The sequence below is a fragment of the Pecten maximus genome, chromosome 16 (genome assembly GCF_902652985.1).
Source record: "Pecten maximus chromosome 16, xPecMax1.1, whole genome shotgun sequence".
Taxonomy (NCBI): Eukaryota; Metazoa; Mollusca; class Bivalvia; order Pectinida; family Pectinidae; genus Pecten; species Pecten maximus.
The window spans coordinates 11,905,456-11,931,790 of NC_047030.1; the positions used below are offsets into that span (position 1 = coordinate 11,905,456).

At 36.8% G+C, this 26,335-nt stretch overlaps 1 protein-coding gene across 1 annotated transcript; it reads right to left on the reverse strand.

Moving 5' to 3' along the window:
- LOC117344495 (ER membrane protein complex subunit 1-like) lies at positions 1-25,066 on the reverse strand. Its single transcript, XM_033907252.1, has 25 exons — positions 24,954-25,066; positions 23,549-23,676; positions 22,564-22,629; positions 20,846-20,954; positions 20,639-20,664; positions 20,248-20,335; positions 19,444-19,602; positions 18,599-18,707; positions 18,184-18,348; positions 17,605-17,676; positions 15,812-15,910; positions 15,321-15,414; positions 14,368-14,484; positions 14,036-14,091; positions 13,401-13,556; positions 10,879-11,043; positions 10,193-10,363; positions 9,103-9,225; positions 6,701-6,785; positions 5,943-6,059; positions 5,357-5,478; positions 2,568-2,778; positions 1,863-1,947; positions 1,088-1,236; positions 1-626 (listed from the first exon to the last, which is right to left on the reverse strand). The coding sequence occupies exons 1-25, from the start codon at positions 25,046-25,048 to the stop codon at positions 466-468; spliced, it is 2,928 nt and encodes a 975-aa protein (XP_033763143.1). The 5' UTR covers positions 25,049-25,066; the 3' UTR covers positions 1-465.
- Between the last annotated feature and the right edge of the window lie 1,269 nt (positions 25,067-26,335).

The window sequence follows — 26,335 nt, forward strand, 5'->3', positions numbered from 1 at the left end:
TCTATCTGAGTGTGAACTAATATATAATAGCATCTAAAAATAAGTGTCATTTCATATATTTTTTAAAATGAATTATGAGTCTTTTTAGTTTCAATTTTAACTTTCTTATCACATAATTCAGAAAACTTATATTTTGACAGGTTTTAAAGTGGACAAAACCAAATGGAGTCAGCAATTTCGTTGCACCATCATCAATTCATGGCGTGATGTCATTGGCCATGTTATGCCAGCACAAAAGATTACGGACTGGCACAGCCAATTTAAAATGCTCCAGATTATATTATACTGAGCTAGTGACCTATATGTCAAAATATTACATGAGCAAATTCGATCAATAACCGCCTGATTATGTAATAAAACCATTTAACCCCTTCTTTCTAACCTGTATCACAGATAAAATACGACTGGAAGGGTATTGTTCTGTGGTACTCAATGTCATTGTTAAATGTCTACACCTATCAACCCTCACTTCCATGCTCGACTAAGTGCCTTTCTAGAAGCTAGTTTTTGTGTGATAAAAGTGACTAGGAACATTCCCAGCAGGACGAGGGAAATAAAATAAAAGTCAAAATCTTCTTTGAGAACATCAAACATCCGTGAAGGGGTCACTCGAGTGTAAAACAGATCTGAAAAAATAAATAAGATCACTTTGATACTGTAGTAGTAAATTTGTATTGAAAGGAGTATTCTTACCTACCAGAAACAATCTAGTAGTCAAACTAGACAATCTATGAGTATGGAATTTCCTAAAAACGCATTACAAAATATAACATTATTCTGGGGACCATGAAAAGTATAAAATATACTTCATTATTTATTTCCTAATTTTCCACATGGGGATATAAGAAAGTCAAAGACTTCTAAAATTTAATTTTTGCTACATTTTTTTATAATACTTCAACAAAATTGAAAATTAATATATAAAATATTTATCAAATATTCGGCCACATATAACCGACAACTGTTTATTTGTTTTAACAAATCGATTTAAATACACAACAAAATATCCAACCTTTCAAAATGAGAACCAGTTGATTAGCGATAAATAAGACCAATTCACGGTCCTATAGTGTTAGTGTATACCCACCTAGACCATATACAAACACAAGGGAGGTCGACTCGAGTCCCGCGGGAGAGCTATGTATACCCTTGATCTTGTCCACACTCTGGTAATAGTTGACCATCATCTCCGTGGAGATAGGAATCTCAGGAATGTATGGAATGGTTCCCTCCTCCCTGTAATAATCATATGTCACAAACTGTGTAGAACGAGGTCTGTTTGTAAACTCAACAGTTTCTTATCTATTATGTATAGGATTTATATCAAACTGTGTCATTACAAAATTCTTTCTGGGTTAAAATATGTCTGTGGAAAAAAATTATTGATAATATCTAAAAAAAATACCTATTGCAACAGACTGAGGGTTGAGTTCTGTATTGTTTAACGTCCTATCAACAGCTAAGGTCATTTAAGGACGGCCTCCTGTGCTGTAAGCTGTATGTCTGTGGTGAATGTGTGTGTGTTTTGGGAGCCTGCGTATGTTCGTGTTTGCCTCCCTGAGATAGCAATGAACTGCTGCCGGCTTTATAGTGCTACCTCACTGAAGTATACCGCTGAAGACACCCAGCAGGACTCTCCACTCGATCACATTATACTGACAAACGGGCAAACCAGTTGTCCCACTCCCAAAATACTGAGCATTAAGCAGGAGTAGCAACTACCATTTTTAAAGACTTTAACTATGACTTTTAGTCTGACAAATATGATTGTACATAATCACCTGTCATGGTAACAGCAAAGGGAATGAATTTCTTACATACAACAGATTTGTTTATTCAATAAAATCTACGGTAATACTCACATTGTTTCAGGCGATGGAATCACTGGTCGTCGAGGATCCAAAAGAGCTTTTGGTAGAGACAAAATTTTTCCTGCTGTCATTGCAACTGAAAACATACAAAAATCATCTACATGTAGTTTACAATCTAAAACGCTTCAAAGTAGAAAATAAAGCATTATAAATGGAGTTAAAGCTTTGACAAAACTGTTATAGAGAATAGTGTAATGTAATATTTAACAGCTGATTTATCTGTTGGAGCCCCTTGTTTACAAGCAGTTAAAAGTTTTGTCACGTAAGAATTTTTCAACTTCATTATAGTTAAGATATTTGAGACATCTAACTTTTCTCAGAATCAACTATTTTTCTGTCTGTGTCCAGTCTCATTGAGACAGCTATGTACAACCAGATAAAGTTAGCATGATAATGGCCATTATGTCTGTTTTTATTCCTATCATATGACCAATATTTGACCAGTCTTAGATTGGCAACCCATGACCTTAATTATAATGGTGAGGAAACAAATGGATGTCTTCGAGGTTTAACAAATAACAAAAATGTAAATATCCGATAATGAACATCAAAAATCACGATATGAACCTTCAAAGTCTTATATTATAGGACTAAGCTATATCCTCATTAGTATTAACATAACACTACTTTATAAAAAATTTACAGGGGCATAGCAATGGCTCCCCTAAACTTCCAGCTGGTGAACTATAAACTTACAAAGAAGACTGCGACTGGTGATGCCCTTTTCTGTCACCGTGACGTCCATCGCTGTGATATGAACTGGCATGATGTATGACTGACGTAGAACAAGGGGCTCCATAGGGGCTGTGAAGGAGGAGAAGGCCGAGGAGTTGCCTTGTTCTTTTCCCTCAAATAACTCGATCACTGCAATCTCATGACGGCGGGCCTTCAGGTTGAAGTAATCATACTAAAAATAAAACAAAACAAATATAAGAAGAGAATGGAAACTATATCACATTACTGTATTTATCCAAAAATAAGTTCACGTCCACAAATAAACCACCTACTTCATTTTTGCAGAATGACCTACATTTGCATTTCAAAATAGTAAATTAGTGGTTGTGTGCAAATAACCCACCTCAATCATCTACAAAATATATAATGTATATCAAACTTTAACACAAGGGGAGGGGGTTAATTTGAGGATATATATATATATAGGGTAATAAACATTTGCATTAGGGGAGTTTTTTTCAGGATAAATACAGTACTAAAATATTACACTAGGCGTGGGGCTTATTTGAAGATGAATATGGTACTAAAATTATACACTAGGGGAGGGCTTATTTGAAGATGAATATGGTTCTAAATTCTTATGGTAATAATAATATCATTATAATCATAAAGAATTGTTTGTACAGAGTTTTCACAACAGCAAGTCATTAAGAGCCCACTAGCCAACACACACACCATTTGATGCAGCCAGCACAGAAAAAAATCAAAACAAAAATCTATATCCTTCCATCTAATAAAACATTTACAAAGACTACTTTTTATATTCATGAACAAGAGGCCCAGAGGGCCTGTATCGCTCACCTGGATTTAAAAATTTTAAATCCTTACCCAAAAGTATGCTACCAGTCAAATATGAGCTGTTTTCATATCAATTTAGCAAAATTGATCCCTTTTGGCCCAACTCCTCAGCCCCCTGGTGGGATCAACCCTAAAATTTGTACAATTTTGAATCCCCACCCCACTACCATGCTACCATACAAATGTGAGTGATATCCATGGCTTAGTTTCAGAGAAGAAGTTGTTTATAGAAGTTGTTTATATCAATTTAACCAAATTGACCCTTTTTGGCCCGGCCCCTCAGCCCCCTGGGGGTTAGCCCTGTCATTTGTTCAATTTTGAATCCTTAACCTAAGGGAATGCTACCAGTCAAATGTTAGAGATATCCATTGGTTAGTTTCAGAGAAGAAGTCATTTATATCAATAAAGCCCAATTGATCCCTTTTGGCCCTGCCCCTCAGGCCCCTGGGGTCAGCCCCATAATTTGGACAATTTTGAATCCCCACCCCATAGTGATGCTACCAGGCAAATATGAGCGATATCCATTGCTCGTTTTCAGAGAAGTTGTTTATATCAGTAAAGCTATATTGACCCCTTTTGGCCCCGCCCCTCAGCCCCCAGGGGGGTCAGCCCCATCATTTGTACAATTTTGAATCCCCACCTCATAGTGATGCTACCAGGTAAATATGAGCAATATTTATAGCTTGGTTTCAAAGAAAAAGTCGTTTATATCAATATAGCTATATTGACCCCTTTTGGCCCCGCCCCCAGGCCCCTGGGGGGTCAGCCCCACCATTTGTACAATTTTGAATCCCCAACTCATAGTGATGCTACCACGCAAATATGAACAATACTTATAGCTCGGTTTCAGAGTAGGAAGTCGTTTATATCAATATAGCCCAATTGACCCCTTTGGCCCCACCCCTCTGGCCCCTGGGGGGTCGGCCCTATCATTTGTACAGTTTTGAATCCCCACCCAATAGTGATGCTACCAGGTAAATATGAGCAATAACCATTGCTCGGTTTCAGAGAAGAAGTCGTTTATGTCAATATAGCCCGATAGACCACATTTGGCCTGGCCCCTCAGGTCCCTGGGGGGTCAGCCCCATCATTTGTACAATTTTTAATCCCCACCCAATAGTGATGCTACCAGGTAAATATGAGCAATATCCATTGCTCTGTTTCTTAGAAGAAGTCATTTATATCAATATAGCCCAATTGACCACATTTGGCCCTGCCCCTCAGGCCCCTGGGGGGTCAGCCCCATCATTTGTACAATTTTGAATCCCCACCTCATAGTGATGCTACCAGGCAAATATGAGCAATATCTATTGCTCGGATTCAGAGAAGAAGTCGTTTATGTCAATATAGCCCGATAGACCACATTTGGCCCCGCCCCTCAGGCCCCTTGGGGGTCAGTCCCATCATTTGTATAATTTTTAATCCCCACCCAATAGTGATGCTACCAGGTAAATATGAGCAATATCCATTGCTCGGGTTTGATAGAAGAAGTCGTTTATATCAATATAGCTATATTGACCCCTTTTGGCCCCGCCCCTCAGACCCCTGGGGGGTCAGCCCCACCATTTGTACAATTTTGAGTCCCCACCCCATAGGGATGCTTCTGACCAAATTTGGTCGAATTCTGATCTGTGGTTATGAAGAAGAAGTCAATTGTTGACGGACGAACGGACGATAGACAGACGGACGGACGACGGACGGACGACACGGTATGGCACAAGCTCACCTTGGTCCTTCGGACCAGGTGAGCTAATAAATCAAAACCTCAGCACATCATATAATTGTTTTAATGCAGTTTGTCTACCACTTTTGCCCACTTTTGGGCTTTTTCAGGACAACAAACACCAAAAACATGTGAAGGATCCATTTAAAGACCATGACACTGGCACTACCAATCTCTTTGTTTTACCATAAATGTTAATATTATATATCTTTCCGTCAATGTTACTCACCACAACCCAGTTCTCTACATGCACCACGTTGACTGGCCCTCTGGTTTTCTTGTGGCTGGCATGGAACACAATGTGGCCAGTTATACTGTCGATTAGGTAGATGTTAACGAAGTTGTTGGAACCTGAGGTTAGAAAAAAAAGGAACCATGTTTGTCACTACCTTGAGTCAGTATACCTGTACTACCCTATGTGAGACTATGACTCCCCTTCTATTATCACTACCACCAGGTGGCGACACTGTACTTACCCTTCATCAGACTGGACGACTCCTCTCCCTCTGTTGTCACTACCTCCAGGTGGCGACTCTGTACTTACCCTTCATCAGACTGGACGACTCCTCTCCCTTTGTTGTCACTACCACCAGGTGGCGACTCTGTACTTACCCTTCATCAGACTGGACGACTCCTCTCCCTCTGTTGTCACTACCACCAGGTGGCGACTCTGTACTTACTTTCATCATACTGGACGACTCCTCTTCCTCTGTTATCACTACCACCAGGTGGCGACTCTGTACTTACCCTTCATCAGACTGGACGACTCCTCTCCCTTTGTTGTCACTACCACCAGATGGCGACTCTGTACTTACCCTTCATCAGACTGGATGACTCCTCTCCCTCTGTCGTCACTACCACCAGGTTTGGGTTCATATATTTGTACAGTACACTCCTGTCTCCTAGTACTCGACCCTGGGAGTGTACTTGTTCTGTGGGACAGATAAAATAACAAGTGCAATCAATGATTGTGAAAGCTCACCGGCGGCAGCAATCACACTATAAATTCATTTTTGATGTATGTATAAGCATGTCATTTTGAAATTGTACATCACATAATATTGCTCCTAGACCTCTAATGAATGTATAAACCAAATTAGAAGGGTGTGAGGTGCATAATTTTGGACTTACCCCCTAAAACTTTAAAGTCAGTTTATGTGCCAAAAAAGTATGCCATAAAAGTAAAGTCCACAAAATGGTAAAATGCGAAAAAAAACACATTTGTTTTCTGCATGATTTTGCTATAAAATTACTCCAAAAACTGATCCCAAAAACTTTAAAGTGGGGTGGGATGCCGACGCGGACGCCAGGGGTACAGTATTAGCTCACGGTTACTCGTAACCGGTGAGCTAAAAAGGATTATTATAAAATCAACATTTCAATGAGATTTATTTTTTTAGAAAATTCAAACCATTGAATCTTTGGACATTATTATTAATCTTAATTTTAACTTCCCTTTGTCTTTTATTTTTACTTCATCAAGCAGGTACAAGGTGGTAGAAATTTCTGTGTACAGCAGAGCTACCCAACAATTAGTTAAATCTTTATTATAGACAAGATGGTGATGACTTACCCAGAACTCTTTTGCCTACAACATTTGTGATTGTCTGTTGTTTTTTCTGGAGGTTGATACTCCACACGTTGTCAGCTGTGATACCCTGTAACATAGTATATCGAGTGTTATTTGACATTGTAATTGTGCTGTTGACGTTAACCTTTATGGAAAGTCCATTCAGTAATACACACAATATAGTAACATAAATTTCACTGTAGTAATAAATAATTATTTTTTTTTGTTTTCATGGTAAATACTCAAATGTGATTGGTCGAAAAATTCTTTTCATACTTCTATGAAAGAAATTCCGAGAATGGCGCGAAAAATGTGACGTCACAATACGACAATTGACGTTGCGTATTGATTTGAGAAAAAAAATCCCATTTAAAAACAGTAAAATTGTACATAAAACATGCTTTAAATTAGAAAATCATTTTCAAAAATTAATTATAAGCGTTGATGTCAATTATTTTTTAGTTTCATCGCGGTATGAAACAAATTTTGTTTGCAAACTTCTGTAAGAGTTTGCAAACAAAATTTGTTTCATACCCCGATGAAACTAAAACAAGAGATCCCAGAGGGATCTTGGCGCCCACCACTGAATGATCTTCATAGGTTCCATGTCAGATTGATCTTTTCCCTACTTTTCCCTTCATTTTACTAATCTGTGCAAATTGAGACATCCCTCCAGTACTTTTCAAGGGAATCCTAGCTATATAAGAAATTTGAGATTTAACGATAATGGCTGTTTGTTTGCCAGGTTGTTTTCAGGACAGACTGGTCCAAAAATGCAATACAAGGGACCAAGGGGAACCTACTTATGAAATTTGAGAAAGATCCATTCAGTACTTTGAGAAATAGAGATAACAAACTTCATTTGTCAAAATCCAAGATGGCGGTCTGTCGGCCATATTGTTTTCCAATTGATCTCAAAATGCAATAAGCATAACTAGGCACCAAGGGAAACTTACATATGAAATTTGAGAAAGATCCCTTAAATACTTTCTCAGAAATAGTGATAACAAACTTCAATTGTCAAAATCCAAGATGGCTGCCTGTCGGCCATGTTGTTTTCAGATTGGTCTCAAAACGCAATATGCATAACTAGGCACCAAGGGAAACTTACATATGAAATTTCAGAAAGATCCATTCAGCACTTTCTCAGAAATAGTGATAACAAACTTAAATTGTCAAAATCCAAGATGGCTGCCTGTCAGCCATGTTGTTTTCTGATTGGTCTCAAAACGAAATATGCATAACTAGGCACCAAGGGAAACTTACATACGAAATTTGAGAAAGATCCCTTAAATACTTTCTCAGAAACAGTGATAACAAACTTCAATTGTCAAAATCCAAGATGGCTGCCTGTCGGCCATGTTGTTTTCAGATTGGTCTCAAAACGCAATATGCATAACTAAGCACCAAGGGAAACCTACATATGAAATATGAGAAAGATCCATTCAGTACATTCTCAGAAATAGCGATAACAAACTTCAATTGTCAAAATCCAAGATGGCTGCCTGTCGGCCATGTTGTTATCGGATTGGTCTCAAAACGCAAAATGCATAACTAGGCACCAAGGGGAACCTACATATGAAATTTCAGAAAGATCCATTCAGTACTTTCTCAGAAATAGTGATAACAAACTTCAATTGTCAAAATCCAAGATGGCTGCCTGTCGGCCATGTTGTTTTCCGATTGGTCTCAAATCGCAATATGCATAACTAGGCACCAAGGGGAACCTACATATGAAATATGAGAAAGATCCCTTCAGTACTTTCTCAGAAATAGCGATAACAAACTTCAATTGTCAAAATCCAAGATGGCTGCCTGTCGGCCATGTTGTTATCCGATTGGTCTCAAAACGCAATATGCATAACTAGGCACCAAGGGAAACCTTCATATGAAATTTGAGAAAGATCCCTTCAGCACTTTTTCAGAAATAGCGATAACAAACTTCAATTGTCAAAATCCAAGATGGCTGCCTGTCGGCCATGTTGTTTTCAGATTGGTCTCAAAACGCAATATGCATAACTAGGCACCAAGGGGAACCTACATATGAAATTTTAGAAAGATCCCTTCAGTACTTTCTGAGAAATAGCGATAACAAGAATTGTTTACGGACGGAGGGACGGACGGACGGAGGGACGGAGGGACGGACGGACGACGGACCACGGACGCAGGGCGATTTGAATAGCCCACCATCTGATGATGGTGGGCTAAAAAAATGACATCAATGCTTAAATGTTTTAATAGATTTTCATTCATTGAAATAAATCTTGTAAAAGTTTTGCAACTAATTTGTATTATATGTGCCATTGTACTAATGACGGTAGTTTCCTCAGAAATGTGAACATCAAAATAACAAACAGGAAAATTTGCAAAATAATGCAAAATAAACTTTTTGTATATAACATTACCTTTTCCTTTTGTCTGGCCTTAAAGCCGTTCAGGAACCCAGTGCTCGAGTCAGCAGTGAACATAAAGAGACTAGGCAGGATGTCCATAGCTACAGACATGAATGCCTCTGGGTAGGTGTGGATCTGTAATAGTAACATCAATCATACAGAAACACGATGTGTAAACAAAATGGGTAGGTATGGAAACATCAATCATACAGAAACAAGATGTGTAAACAAAATGGGTAGGTATGGATCTGTAATAGTAACATCAATCATACAGAAACAAGATGTGTAAACAAAATGGGTAGGTATGGATCTGTAATAGTAACATCAATCATACAGAAACATGATGTGTACACAAAATGGGTAGGTATGGAAACATCAATCATACAGAAACAAGATGTGTAAACAAAATGGGTAGGTATGGATCTGTAATAGTAACATCAATCATACAGAAACAAGATGTGTAAACAAAATGGGTAGGTATGGATCTGTAATAGTAACATCAATCATACAGAAACACGATGTGTAAACAAAATGGGTAGGTATGGAAACATCAATCATACAGAAACAAGATGTGTAAACAAAATGGTAACTCATTCTTCAAATATCACCACACACATGCTACGGCCGAGAATTCTCAAGGTATAGATAAAGGATCAACTTCATTTCATCAAATAAAGATAAGATGGTGGAGTCTAACAAAAAGACAACAGATTCTCTATAAATATTAAAAAGTTAAGATTTCAAAAGCTGAAAAAGATTTTCTATGAATAGTAACAGTGACCCTTATCCTTGTTTTTTGCATCCTGCTACAATTATGACATCACAACAGGCATGTGATGAATGTCATTTACAATCTTATGAATCACAAAGTTTATATTGCAGCACTGCCATGCAATTGTTAATACAATTTATTATCACCTGAAGAATGTCACAAAAAACTAATTAATTATAGAGATAAATTAACAGGAAAGGAAAATTGTAACAAACAGACTAAGACTCGACCCGGGACCTCAAAACTCTAGACAGACACTCTAACTATCTAGGCTACCTGGCCACTGGCGTTCAGTTCATTCTTATACTGCTACAATACATCCAGTTATACCTTGTGTTTATCATCCAGGAAAATAATCCCACGAAGGAAGTGGTCATCCACTTCACCGATCATGTACGCCTGTTTGACGTTGAAGCCGAGGTTGAGTCCTCCGTACGGGACATCTCCTACAGGCTGACCACTGATAGGATTAAAGGCATACAGGAGACCCTCACCACTTATCTGGAAACAAGGGAGATTAGTCAGAAAGGTTACCACAGGTTTTCAACAGAAATTTTACATTCCTCGTCGAAGATATTTTTATTTTTACAAACTAATAACTCAAGTTCAAATTCAATATTTGGACAAATTTTATTTAACATACATATGATTTAACCTTAAATTGACATACAGTGACAACTGTTTTAAAATCACTCATTGACAACTTTTCATAACAAAGGTGTCTCTACAAAACTTTACCTGTTTTCATTCCAAACAATTTAATTCACAGTTATTGAAGTTTTGTATAAACACCACCTGCTTATAAAGGCCAGTTGAGAGTTTTTTTTTGCTTTTTTTTTAAACATTTTTTTGGTTTTATTTTAATAACACTACATTTTTTAAATGTTTACAGATTAAAGTAATATACATGTAGGTTTGATTTTGAACCAGATAAATTTCAGTGACATGTAGTTTCTGCAACAATTCTGGTTTAAACAAACAATATTGTGAGCTTCAATTGTGAAGACATAACCAACCTTGTTTTTGCCTATAATGACACACTGGGGCGGGTTTGGGAAATGGGCGGTGGTCCTCTGTACAAACAGCAGCATTTTATCTTCGTCATTACTCCTAAAGGCAGCCAAGTCGGGCAGGAAAGCAGACCACTGGACATGGCCATTGGTACTTCTCAGTCCGTAGATCTGAAACAAGTGAATGTATCTATATTGTCAAACAGGTAAAAACTGATATTAGTGTACCCTTCCTCGGTAAAAAGTGACATTAGTGTACCCTTCCTCAGGTAAAAACTGACATTAGTGTACCCTCCGTGGTAAAAACTGACATTAGTGTACCCTCCTTCGGTAAAAACTGACATTAGTGTACCCTTCCTCGGTAAAAACTGACATTAGTGTACCCTTCCTCGGTAAAAACTAGCATAAGTGTACCCTTCCTCGGTAAAAACTGACATTAGTGTACCCTTCCTCGGTAAAAACTGACATTAGTGTACCCTTCCTCGGTAAAAACTGACATTAGTGTACCCTTCCTCGGTAAAAACTGACATTAGTGTACCCTTCCTCGGTAAAAACTGACATTAGTGTACCCTTCCTCAGTAAAAACTGACATTAGTGTACCCTTCCTCAGTAAAAACTGACATTAGTGTACCCTTCCTCGGTAAAAACTGACATTAGTGTACCCTTCCTCGGTAAAAACTGACATTAGTGTACCCTTCCTCGGTAAAAACTGACATTAGTGTACCTTTCCTCAGTAAAAACTAGCATAAGTGTACCCTTCCTCAGTAAAAACTGACATTAGTGTACCCTTCCTCAGTAAAAACTGACATTAGTGTACCCTTCCTCGGTAAAAACTGACATTCGTGTACCCTTCCTCGGTAAAAACTGACATTAGTGTACCCTTCCTCGGTAAAAACTGACATTAGTGTACCCTTCCTCGGTAAAAACTGACATCAGTGTACCCTTCCTCAGTAAAAACTGACATTAGTGTACCCTTCCTCGGTAAAAACTGACATTAGTGTACCCTTCCTCGGTAAAAACTGACATAAGTGTACCCTTCCTCGGTAAAACTGACATTAGTGTACCCTTCCTCGGTAAAAACTGACATAAGTGTACCCTTCCTCGGTAAATCTGACATTAGTGTACCCTTCCTCGGTAAAAACTGACATCAGTGTACCCTTCCTCAGTAAAAACTGACATTAGTGTACCCTTCCTCGGTAAAAACTGACATTAGTGTACCCTTCCTCGGTAAAAACTGACATAAGTGTACCCTTCCTCGGTAAAACTGACATTAGTGTACCCTTCCTCGGTAAAAACTGACATAAGTGTACCCTTCCTCGGTAAAACTGACATTAGTGTACCATTCCTCGGTAAAAACTGACATAAGTGTACCCTTCCTCGGTAAAAACTGACATAAGTGTACCATTCCTCGGTAAAAACTGACATAAGTGTACCCGTCCTCGGTAAAAATTGACATTAGTGTACCCTTCCTCTGTAAAAACTGACATTAGTGTACCCTTCCTCAACTTTTACTTCCTCTCGGGACATTTGTACAGCCATTTATTGTATAACATACTGTAAACATGGTTATTTCCAGGGTTGGTTGATTTCACCATTTCAATAGGTAAACTATATGTGTGAGGGTTATTTGCACAAATTTTTCTTTTACCACATACATCACAAAGTAATACACCTTGTTACTATACTGTAAAACTTCTCCTTCCTAGTACTGGCTATGTGCTGGTGTGTAACCAATGATTAGCACTAGTCTGTACATGTGCTGGTAAAGGAATGGTATCACTCTTCCACCGACATTCCCCTCTCAACATGCCAAACTTGATTGACCAATACAATACAAGATCACAACTTACCGAGCTCAAGTGACCAATACAACACAAGAATACAACTTACCAAGGTTGACTGACCAATATAATACAAGACCACAACTTATCAAGGTTGACTGACCAATAGAATACAAGACCACAACTTACCAAGCTTGACTGACCAATACAATACAAGATCACAACTTACCAAGCCTGAGTGACCATCACAATACAAGACTACAACTTATCAAGGTAGACTGACCAATACAATACAAGATCACAACTTACCAAGCTTGACTGACCAATACAATACAAGACTACAACTTACTAAGTTTGAGTGACCATCACAATACAAGATCACAACTTACCAAACTTGACTGACCAATACAATACAAGATCACAACTTACCAAGCTTGACTGACCAATACAATACAAGATCACAACTTACCAAGCTTGAGTGACCATCACAATACAAGATCACAACTTACCAAACTTGACTGACCAATACAATACAAGATCACAATTTACCAAACTTGACTGACCAATACAATACAAGATCACAACTTACCAAGCTTGACTGACCAATACAAAACAAGACCACAACTTATCAAGGTTGACTGACCAATACAATACAAGTACACAACTTACCAAACTTGACTGACCAATACAATATAAGATCACAACTTATCAAGCTACCAAGCTCAAGTGACTAGTACAAATACATACCTTGCCAGCCCCAGTGACCACTACAATCATCTTGTTGATATTGAACTCGTCCCGTGTGAGTTCCTCCTCTTCCTCCTCCTCTTCTATAGCGTCAGCCTCCAGGATTCCATGGTGACGATGACCCTGTAGCTTTTGAAGCTGCTGGATGGCCAGATTCTAAAACAACAAGGAAATACTGTTTGGATTACCCTATCACCTATCATCCTGAAATAAGTTGGGGGGGGGGGGGGGGGGGGAGTGAGGCTCAGCATTTGGATTCATTGTATGAGGTGAACTTGTTGACTACAGGATTTCTTATTTCACCAATAGATTGATCTCTACTTCTCACCATTTTCAATGTACTGTAATAAACACTCATTAATTACCAGATAAGGGCTTATTGTCTGATAACCATGATAATCTGTTTTTGATCTGCAATACAGGCAAATAATTCAGAACCTATCTATGAATGTGTTGTGCCCATTCCAGTAAGCTTTTGGAAGGCTCTAGTTTAGTATGGTATGAATTAAAGGCATAAATTTAATAAGTTTCAAATATTTGATTTATTGGTGGGGCCTTCATGGGCAATTTCTATCAGAAGTTGGAGTATTAAATAAAAAAATAATAATCCTAATCTTAATAGAATCAGTACTTACTTTTAACTGTTGAAACTGTGTGGTAAATCTCTTCACAAACATGCTGACAATATCCTCTGAAATGTAACCAAACATAACATCAGCTGTAAACCTGTATTATATGTTAAATCTGATACAGATCACTATTATATGTTAAATCTGATACAGATCACTTCAAGGGCTTAAGTCTGAGCTGATACACACTTTACAACAGAAAATACTTTTTGAGACATGATGTCTGCCATTTTGTTTTGCTGCCAACTCGCCTACATGTAAGGTGCCAGAGGGAAACACAGATCCAGCTCTGACATAAAAATATACTAGAATCAAACGTGCTTGTCTGATTATCTCACCTTTCTGAGCTCCAAACTCGTCCTCATATTTAGCCTGGTTTTCTGAAACTGGGAAGTCCACCATTTCTATCGCCAGGACTGAAGCTAAAGCTTCCTCCCTCTTCCAGGACACCCGCCCTACAGTGAGAAGACAACGATTATTCAATTTTTAACTTCAGATTAGAACTTGTCTGTTGAATGATTCAGAATATGACAATGACATGCTACATAACACTGTATGCCCTCCTATAAAATAGCAAGGGCATAACATGAATAAGAGGCCCATGGGCCTTAACGGTCATCTCACTAAGATCCTTGAACTATTGTAGTATAAATACTCATTAGGAAGTATAGTGGTACTGTTGGCCATAGAGGCCATCATGGATTTTGGTCTAGCCAGAATATAAACAACACTTTGTCAGGACCATCTCAAGATCATTGTAGCCAAGTTTGAGTTGAACGCCACGGGAAGAAGAAGTTTGAAATAAGTGTGGTCAGGAAAACTATAATTGTGCAATCATGTTACAAATGGCGGCAGTGACTGCCATATCAAAGCTTTTATCAGTCCAAATAATAACAACACTTTGTTGGCTCTCCTTCCTTAACATCATCGCCTATTTCCAGCTAAATGGCACCAGTCGAACTGCAGGAGAAGTTTTAAAATATGTTTTTCAAGATGGCTCATTACAGACAAGTTTCAGTTCAATCACATCAGTGGAACATGAGAAGTTTGAAATGTGAAAAGTTTACGCACAGCGGACAACGATAGACGAAGCACGATGGCTATAGTTCATCCTGACCCTTCAGATCAGATGACATTATAATACTACAGCAAGTAAGTCAATATTGATTACTCTTGATGGCATGCGACAGACCTCCTTATGTTGTTGTGAGGTAGCCACCAGCTTCTACAATAAAGCTCTGCCTCAAAATGATCCTGACTGTTCATGGGTTGATCAATCAAACAAACCAACCTGTTTTTTGGACTAGCTGAAGAGACTGATCCTCGGACCTCACAATAGCTTTGTATGCCAAGCGACCATTCTTCTTCACTACAACAGCATCCAGCTACAAAACAGACAGGAAACATGTTACACAATTTTCACATAACATGTGTTTTAAAATGTCTTTCCACAGGGTGGTCGGGTGGCACAGTCAAACACACATATTTATCAAACCCTAAAAAGCCTTGAAACATTTGAAAAGACAAATTTCTATCTAATGATAAACAACATAAAATCATATGGGCTTGGAGAGTGCTCAAATCTTATTTTATAGGCAGAAAATGACTGGAAAGGAAAATAAAACTCTCCAAAGTTAATTCTCCAATATTACCTTTATAGGGAGACAATGACTGGAAAGGAAAATTAAACTCTCCAAAGTTAATTCTCCAATATTACCTTTATAGGGAGACATTGACTGGAAAGGAAAATAAAACTCTCCAAAGTTAATTCTCCAATCTTACCTTCATAGGGAGACCGTGGCTTGAAGGGAACGTTATACTCTGAGATAGCTCCGTGATTTCTCCTCCAGACGCGAGGTCATATCCCACAAGAAGTATGCTCTGTTAACAGAAAATATAACAGCAGAGTTAGCAGGGGCTAACATTATATATACCGTCTCCTCGTGGAGTGACATTTGTTACTTTAATGGCCATAATCTATGTAAGTTCAGAACTTAGGGATACCATACTATGGTGTAACGGAGTCCAATGAGATATATATAAGAACGCCGATGTGACACAGCATTATAAACTGCTGGTATTTCTGGCTAGGCGATTGGGTACCGTAGATTGTGGGTTCGAGGCCCAGTCAGTGCACGAGTCATAAAGTTGTCTTCCTTCGTTAATTGTGTTACTATGTTAAATATATATACAGGACACCGGGTATCACATTTTTTGACTATGGATTATACCCTCCCTGACCCCCATTTATATGTAAAAGGCCAAGATACAAAATGATAATCAATATGTCGGGTTATCGATATTCCTTTGCTTTATACATACTGTGCATACTCATATCTAGAAACCATCAGTCATTCACAGTTAAGACTTTTTTTTCACTTGTTTCAATGCTTATTGTTACCTGTATAGATTATCTGTAGAGAGTTTACCTGTCCAGGTGTTTATCTGTCCAGGTGTTTATCTGTCCTGGTGTTTATCTGTCCAGGTGTTTATCTGTCCAGGTGTTTATCTGTCCTGGAACACTGTTGACATTGACCTCCTGGACTACCATCTATATTGTTACTGTCCCGGTACCCTCTAGGCTGTTTATTTAACCGGGTACCATCCATGTTTGGGTAACCTCTAGAGTGTTTACCTCTTTGGGTATCCTCTAGTGTGTTTACTTGTTCGGATACCCTCTAGAGTGTTTACTTGTTTGGGTATCCTCTAGTGTGTTTACTTGTTCGGATACCCTCTAGAGTGTTTACTTGTTTGGGTACCCTCTAGAGTGTTTACTTGTTTGGGTACCCTCTAGAGTGTTTACCTGTTTGGGTACCCTCTAGAGTGTTTACCTGTTTGGGTACCCTCTAGAGTGTTTACCTATTCGGATACCCTCTAGAGTGTTTACCTGTTTGGGTACCCTCTAGAGTGTTTACCTGTTTGGGTACCCTCTAGAGTGTTTACTTGTTCGGATACCCTCTAGAGTGTTTACCTATTCGGGTACCCTCTAGTGTGTTTACCTGTTTGGGTACCCTCTAGAGTGTTAACCTATTTGGGTACCCTCTAGAGTGTTTACCTGTCTGGGTACCCTCTAGAGTGTTTACCTGTTTGGGTACCCTCTAGAGTGTTTACCTGTCTGGGTACCCTCTAGAGTGTTTACCTATTTGGATACCCTCTAGTGTGTTTACCTATTCGGATACCCTCTAGAGTGTTTACCTGTTTAGATGGTCTTGTGTTTACCTGTTTGGATACCCTCTAGAGTATTTACCTGTTTGGATACCCTCTATAGTGTTTACCTGTTTGGGTACCCTTTAGAGTATTTACCTGTTCGGGTACCCTCTAGAGTATTTACTTGTTCGGATACCCTATAGAGTGTTTACCTGTTTAGATGGTCTTGTGTTTACCTGTTTGGATACCCTCTAGAGTATTTACCTGTTCAGGTACCCTCTAGAGTATTTACATGTTCGGACACCCTCTAGAGTGTTTACCTGTTTAGATGGTCTTGTGTTTACCTGTTTCGATACCCTCTAGAGTATTTACCTGTTCGGGTACCCTCTAGAGTATTTACATGTTCGGATACCCTCTAGAGTGTTTACCTGTTTAGATGCTCTGTGGAGTGTCAGCAGGATGTCCAAGTCCTCCACCTTAGCCACATAGGCAGCGGATACCTACAACATCACAATGATAAACCAATGGACAGAGATCAAACACATACATCACAATAGTTATTGTCCATCACTGAATGAGTTTGATTGGTTTATGCAAGACTGATATTTTTTCTCTACATTTCCCTTAGTTCACCACTTCCTTTTTATAATTTGATAACTAGCAGAATCTAGGTTTCAATTAAGAACAACATTCTGAGAAATTACAAACCTAGATATACAACTGTTTTCTGTTCAGTATGAAAATTGATCCTGCACAACTAGAGACCAAGGGGAACCTACCTATGAAATTGATAAAGTTCAATAAAGAATTTTCTGAGAAATAGGGACAACAAGGATTGTTGAAAAAAGACAGACCATGGACAAAAGGCGATTTGAATAGCCCACAATCCGACAAAGGTGGGTTAATAAACGTAAGATCAATCAGGGATGATGGAAGTGTTACACAAGTCTGATGTACATGATGATAACACAAGATATACTGTACAATTAATACAAGTCCTAAGCTACCTTTGGTAAATCCTTCACCAGTTGAATGCGATCCTTGCTGACTTTGAGGATAGCCATGTGATCATTTCCAAGACGGAGAAGCAGATGGGATTTTCCATGATCTGAGGTATGGAGGCGGAGTTTCTCCAAGGACACAGTTTTTCCTCCAGCTGATAGCCCCAGTTCCTAATGCAAGTAATATTAAATGATTTACAGTGAAAAGTGAGTATGTAGCAGTAGTAAATACCTTTAAACATTTCTAGGAGTGTCAAACTTAAACATAGGTATATTTATATGAGTGAAACATAAGATTCCACATTTGTATCCTGTCTGAAATATTTACTTGTTTTTAAGACATTTTTTCTCTCTTTCATTTTATTCCCTCAAAGGTCAGACTTAATAACAAGTTACAAACAACACCTGATTATGTACCTACCTGAAGCTCAACCTCCACAAACACCTGGCCAGACTCTAAATTTAGCAGTTGCAGGTTTGATGAAACGTCATCGTAACACAGCATGACTCCCGCATCAAGAGTTTCACAGCTGTAACACACAGATCCATACTAGTCTTTCAATGCATATAATTAACACCTATATAATCTTACACTTAACCTATTAAGTTGTATGGTAGGATAATAACCCTGATTATGCAGATGACCCATTCTATAATGGGGTAAGACAATGACCTTGATTATGCAGATGACCCATTGTAAAATAGGGTAAAACAATAATTCTGATAATCAGATAAAACTATTCTATAACAGGGTATAAAAATAACCCTGATAATCAGATAACCCACTCTTTTGTAGGGTTGGACAATAACCCTGATAATCAGATAACCCAGTCTTTTGTAGGACAGTAACCCTGATAATCAGATAACCCACTCTTTTGTAGGACAGTAACCCTGATAATCAGATAACCCACTCTTTTGTAGGGTAGGACAATAACCCTGATAATCAGATAACCCACTCTTTTGTAGGGTAGGACAATAACCCTGATAAACAGATAACCCACTCTTTTGTAGAGTAGGACAATAACCCTGATAATCAGATAACCCAGTCTTTTGTAGGGTAGGACAATAACCCTGATAATCAGATAACCCACTCTTTTGTAGGGTAGGACAATAACCCTGATAATCAGATAACCCACTCTTTTGTAGGCTAGGACAATAACCCTGATAATCAGATAACCAACTCTTTTGTAGGCTAGGACAATAACCCTGATAATCAGATAACCAACTCTTTTGTAGGACAATAACCCTGATAATCAGATAACCTACTCTGTATCTTCCTTTATCCAGGCAGCTGGTACAGATCGCTGTTGTTTTAGGGTGCCTTCAATATCTGCAGAAACCACCATCACATGAGCACCCACTGATCGTCCCACAGCATAAATGTTGCTTCCTTGCAAAACCAGTCTTTCAAAAACCACATTGTCCCTGTAGGGAAATAAAACTCTAGTGTTGACGTTGTTGGAACAAGCTAAATAATGTAAACTGTAACTCATCTTTAACACATCACATTGGGAACATAGCATACTAGCCGAGGCCATAAATAGCAGATAACAGCAATTCAAAAATTATGGTACCACATATAATGTTACTTATCACTACTGAAGAGAATAAATTTGCTGGGTTTTTTATGTTTAACTTGAATGATATTTTAGATTCAGGAGGGTTAGCCCAAAATTAATATCATGGTATTTCACTAAAACAAAAATTCATGATAATGCTTTTTACCTAACCTAGCTTGATTACAACACAAAACATTTTAATTTCTCTATAAACAGATAAAACATTTCAATTTCTATATAAACAGACTTCTTTCTTTTAAAAGCACTACTAGCCAACCAAAATCTTTTCACTATTATAAGCCTAGCCAATTACTGTATAGAAATGCTTGTTTTAAAAATATTAAAATTATGTCTTCAAATTCACCAAAAAAATAATATCTATTCTTTAACTGCAAGTGATTTTTTTTCTTTTCTATTTTATATAGCTATTAAATGTAATATCAGCTTAAAATTGGTTACTTTAATGGTAAACCCAATGCCTATTTCCCGGTATGTACAGGACTAGCCTTACTTTGTTGGTAGCTGTAGCGTCCACTTCTCTTTACCATTATGTAAGTTAAGCTTGTAGACTCCTGTTGGTGCCAGAACCAACACTTCATCTGGACGGTATTGGAGAAAAAAATAAAATAAACTGACATATTTGGAAAAATCTAAAATCAGTACCTTGTCATAAAATAATTTTCCCTTCATAAAATAATTATTCATGAAATAATTTTGATCAAGGAATAGGTAAATTAATGAATTAATGATAATTCATGGAATATTTTTCAAATATTAAATTTAACTATGTCATACAGTTGACTTATCATTTAATTGTATGTGTCTTAATTAATTCTTTTGATTATATTTAATCAAAGTGCACTTTTTAGGTATTTTCAGACTCAATAGAGAAATATACATACCTTTACTGTAGATCCTTATGTCTCCTCTAAAATGATAAATAATGCTTGAATTAGACAAAATATAAATAAAATATTCAAAATTTCTACAGGTGTATTCCAAACAAAAATTGTCTCTTAAAATACTGTTAATGTCTTAATGACACTTAATATTGTCTTTTCTGACTGCTAAAACACACAATCAAATCAGGTATAACATCAGTTACCTACCTTGCACCTGATTCACTAGATTTAAAAGTTTCAACTTCCCAGTAGAGGGAGCCACTGCCTGGTTGCCAATTCCTGACAAATCTGCCTCCTCCACTGATCGTGACCAGAGCTGTATGTAACACAATGTATATTTGTTGCTCTTATAATTTAATTGCTTGAAGCAAAACATAATCAGTTAGTAATTAATCAAACATTTCCATATGGAAATATAAATCCTTAAAAACATATATGTTTTACAAAACCACATTTTACTTCATTTTTGTTAGAGACAACTGCACCTTATACAGTGCACTCTGTCTACACCAGACACCTTTGGGACTACAAAATAAAGCCGGTTTGTAGAGAGTTCCGGATTGTAGAGATTCTACTTGATATCATCGTTGAATGCAAAAAAAAATAATGATAATAATAAAAGATATATTACAAAGAAGATGTCATTGTGCATTATTCATGCATATACAAACTTTGAATTGAATAACATAATTTAATTCAACACTGGCAATATGACACTATGTGTACGTTATATCGGTTGAAATCAATCACTGATTGATGTTTTTTTTAAGAGGCCTTCCACTGAGTCCGAACAATCAACCGATCTGACACTTTATATAAGTGCAGATTCCCAATCTGAGGAATTAGCCTCAATTTCTAATTGGTCCTTAATGTTGGCGGCTGCCATGAGATCCATGTTTGTTGATAACAGAAACGGAGTAATACAAAAGGTATGATGTCACCATCATCTCCGACTTCCTCATCCTGGTACGTTCGTGTAGTGAGGTCCGCGAAGGGGAAGCCAGTATGCATGAAACATTTCTTAATTACGATACATTCACAAACTTGTAACATTATTGGTATAAATTGACAAAAATGCATTCTTTATTGTACGTAACAACTGTTTAGGTGATTATCCAGCCCTAACCACCTGTGGACAATGCTGTTTAATGGTCAATTAATAATATACCTGTGCGAAAATTACAACTGTATAAACACTCGTCGGGGGGCCCCTGAAGCCACCGCTTCCAGGGAAACATCGATGGGACTGACGCCGGATTATACAGAGTAGATTTACTAGTAAACAGAAGGAATGGGGCCGGAATATATGGCCGGATTACAGAATAGACAGAGTCCGGATTATGCAGAGTCTATTTAGTATAAATAAAGAAGGGAATTTTCGGTACCAAATTATTTGGCCGGTTTTGGCAAATATCCGGATTGGACAGAGTCGGTTTGGACAGAGTGCACTGTATATAACCATATTACAACAACATCCCACAACATATTGGAGCTGTTGTGAACATTATCAAATATCTTGTATGAACTTAATCTGTTTTATGCAAGTCTGAACTTTTCTGCTCTTCTTCTTCTTAAGTGACTTAATTATTTCCATTGTTTGTTTTATTATTGTACTTTTGTTATAGAACACACACAGCTAAAGACAAACTTCCACCGTCAAAACTGAAGATAATCATCTGTCAATCATTTATTTATGTCTATTTTTTTCAACCAGTCTTTGATCATGCAACAAGGGACCAAGGTAAATCCATACATAAAATCTTTAGAAAAATATACTATAAGAATTTCTCAAGAAATAATAACAAGGATTGTTTACAGATGGATAGCTAGAGGATCATCAATCATGGATCAAGGATGATAATTTAAACAGAAATTAATTTTGATGCAAAAATTGAAATGTTTTGAAAACCATTAAAACAGTGTACCATTATTCTGGTGGTCAATTGAATCTATAATCCCTCTGTCATCATCTTCCTGGATCTTCCTCCATGCTGGAATAAAAATATGAAATTTCACAGCATGTACAAACTTAAGGACATTTCACAAAATGTTTCTTCTTTATTGTTATAGATGCTAATACTTCATTGATCATAATAACATAAGTATATAATGGCTATACATGTCCTGAATATTAAAACTCTTTTCCCCCGTAAATCGGTAATGACACATCTACCTAACCACTGGACCAGATATATTTCTATGTTTATTCTAATTTTAACCTATGTCTTACTTAGAATATGTAATTTGATAATGTTTATATTGTAATATGTTCATATGATGATATGTTAATTCACCAGTATAATTAAATTCGAATGCGTGGCACATGGACAAGAAACCTAGGAAGGAAAAGCTTGACATAAGAGAATGTTCCATGGATTGTGTTTACGACAAACAATCGATAAGTGACATGTTTTGAATGTGTAGCTAGATAGTGCCACGTATTATTATTTATTATTACTCTGGCCTAACAATTAATAATTTGTGTACATTATTCATGAACATTTCATTTAGTAAATTTATTTAAAATATCAATTTTCATCTTCTCACCCTGATATCTCTACATCTGTCCCTTTTCCTTCCAACTATTTGCTATCTTTCTATATAAATCAATGTAATCATTTTGTGTCGTTATCACACTTTCTGTAACATATATTTGTGGAGAGGGCTTTTCTAAGTTGTAATAACTTGTGCCCAATCCATTTGTTTATAACAATAAAATATTTTCAAATCAAATCAACCACTGGACATATATACAGGCTTGTGTCATCAGGCACCATTGTGGGGAAAATAGATGTTATACTTTATGGGGAAGAGATTTTTTAATAACTCTTGTCTCCATAAAGTATTAATTAATACTGGTTGGCTGAAAGACATGCTAGATATCATAAGAGCAAACATAACTTGTTTTACCTATGCTTCCATTATGACTGTGTATAGCGGCCACCAAATGTTGGTCTGTCGCCACTAAAATCCTTTTACCCAAAGTAACAGACTGGTCCCAAAAGAGATGGTCAACGCGTCCAACATACTGCTGTCTCCTGCAAAATAAAGCCAAATGTAACATAGATAGCATTTATACACAAATCACTACCGGTTATTACCAACACTATTGTCACCTTGCCAACTTGAAATGATTTTCAGTTTTTAAACATTCAAACAAAGTCTATATTAAAATGTCTTAGAAAGTTTAAATTTAACCACATAATATGTTCGACATAATGGTGTTATTATAGATACTTATAAATAAGGTCGTTTTCGATTAAAAAATTGTAGATATGCTTATATATATATATATATATATATAATTATGATTGCGTCCAGTACCGATTGAAATATTATAATATATATTCTTTTCCCTTGCCTGTTTTATATCTATCATTGGAGCAGCCATAAAGTTTAGGTTGCAGACTCGAAAACTACATTGTACGGTTTTGAAACATGTTAATGGGTTCCTCAGTCCTCACAATGATTGAACAGTTAATGAAACTGTTAACAAACTTCAGATATTTCCATCTTTTGCGTATATTTATAGCAAACAAACACAATGTATCTCACTGCTGTAAATATAACATTTTTTGTGAAGAAAAGAACAAGTGCATGTCAAGATGTTAGAAAGATGCATTTAAACTCTATATAGCTAACACGTCTCGTCAATATATATGTAGGACATCAGGGATAACTCTGGCTCTTAAAACCTATGGGAGATTTTATGAGATTAGCAAAATTCCTATGAGATTTGTCTGTATAAAGAGGTACAATTTTGAATTTTTAATGAGATTTTTTTGAAAAACATTGGTAAAAATCCCCAAATCTCTGCCCAAAGTGATCCCTGGGACATAATTATAAAGATCAATTAAATGAGACACATTTCAACAGACGAGATATGCTGCGCCTCAGTATCTCATTTATTAATTTAATTTATTTAATTATTTTTCAAAAGTCGTGCAAGTGTATAATGCTATATATAGTGATCACCCTTCAGATAAGAATTAGATTGATGGTTTAAATGTGGTTCTCTACAGATAAGATATGGCAATTTAATTTTTGTTTATTAAATAAAAATAAGGGCAGAGTCGCGAACTAAGTGACCATATTTCGATTCATGGGGGCATTCAATGCCAGTATTAGCATCTGAAAAACTATCAGGATTTACAGTTGAAGTGTTTGAAAAATAAATTTAAACGAACTGGTCCGTCAACAAAAAAAGAACGGGCCCGGCCCTGTGACACATGGTCCGATCGGATGTAAAGCTGCCGGTCTATTCTGTGATCAGGGAATGATAGCATAACTAAATCAACATAAACAGATTGCATACCAATCAAATTTTCCAGTCTGATCTTCGTATAAACCAAAAACAGCTACAAAATAAAGAATTATCAGAAAAACAGCGAGTAGTTTTTCGCCGGTCATTTTTTCCCTGTTGTTATATTTTTATCTTCAAAACTGAAGAGTTCCAACATTCTAAAATTCAAAGCAATGTTAGGATCATAGGATCCGGATAGCGTACTGTGATAAAACGTAGAAGCATATATTTTTGCAGCTATGCAAAACTCAAACTTAATATTTAACTTAAAGGTTATCATTTTTTGAAATCATTTAAAATAACAAATGAATTATGGAATGAAAAAAATAACAGTGCATGCAGAGGTGTTTTCTTTCTTTCTTTCTTTCTTTCTTTCTTTCTTTCTTTCTACAGTCTAATAGTAAAACGTTATTTATCAATACCTTACAGAGCAAATGGTATGTCTTATGAGTGAACTAGTTTTGAAAATTTAATGTAAAAACAAGAAATATCTTTAAAAAAGGTAAACGGCATAGTTTAAATGCTGGTGTTTATAATATAAAACTGCTGGTGAAATAAATGAACGAACTAATGTGTTTCAGCACAGATAACAAAATGATATCAGTTTGAATCATTTTGGTGATAATACCATGCGCGTAGCTAAGTTATTTTGTATGTGTAGGCAGAGAAATGAAATGAGGGGTGAATGAGTACCGTATTATGATATACAGTTAAGTGTTTGGACAATTTAAGTCCGTCATTTAACGATGTCCGAATAGTTACGTTGTCCTGTTTTCTTGCAACGACGAGCCTTGTACAGCATATACAAATTTAGGAAATAGTTTCACAACATCAAACAAGAAAGGGAGATATACTAAGTAGTATTGATTTTGTAACTGAAGAATTGTTCTAAAGTTGAAAATTTTGGGAACAGTTTCCATCAGTTCTGCTATGCTATCAGCAACATTTTATTCAATATAATTGATTTAAAACTATGAAAATGATACCTACATAAATATTTGTCACGCATACCAAGTAAGTGAAGTTGTGAATTGTGATAGACAAATGTATGACAGCTTGTACATGTACATTGTGATATTACAAAAACTTCATATTTCCAAAACAACATGTTTTATGATATGTGATGCTTTTAGAGATGTGTGATGTGTAATAACAAATAATTGCATATACCAACCATACATTTTATTTACATGTACATATGTACATTTTTACATGAAATATATTTTAGCATTTAAATTATGGCAAACGTAGTCTCTAACCCATCCCAAACTCCCTGATATTTTATCTGAAAATTCCCTTTCTTTTACTCCATTAAAGCAATGTAATGACTTAGCATATTCAGTATAAGCACCCTCCTGTTGTGATAAATTTATATAGAATGTACTGTCATCAGA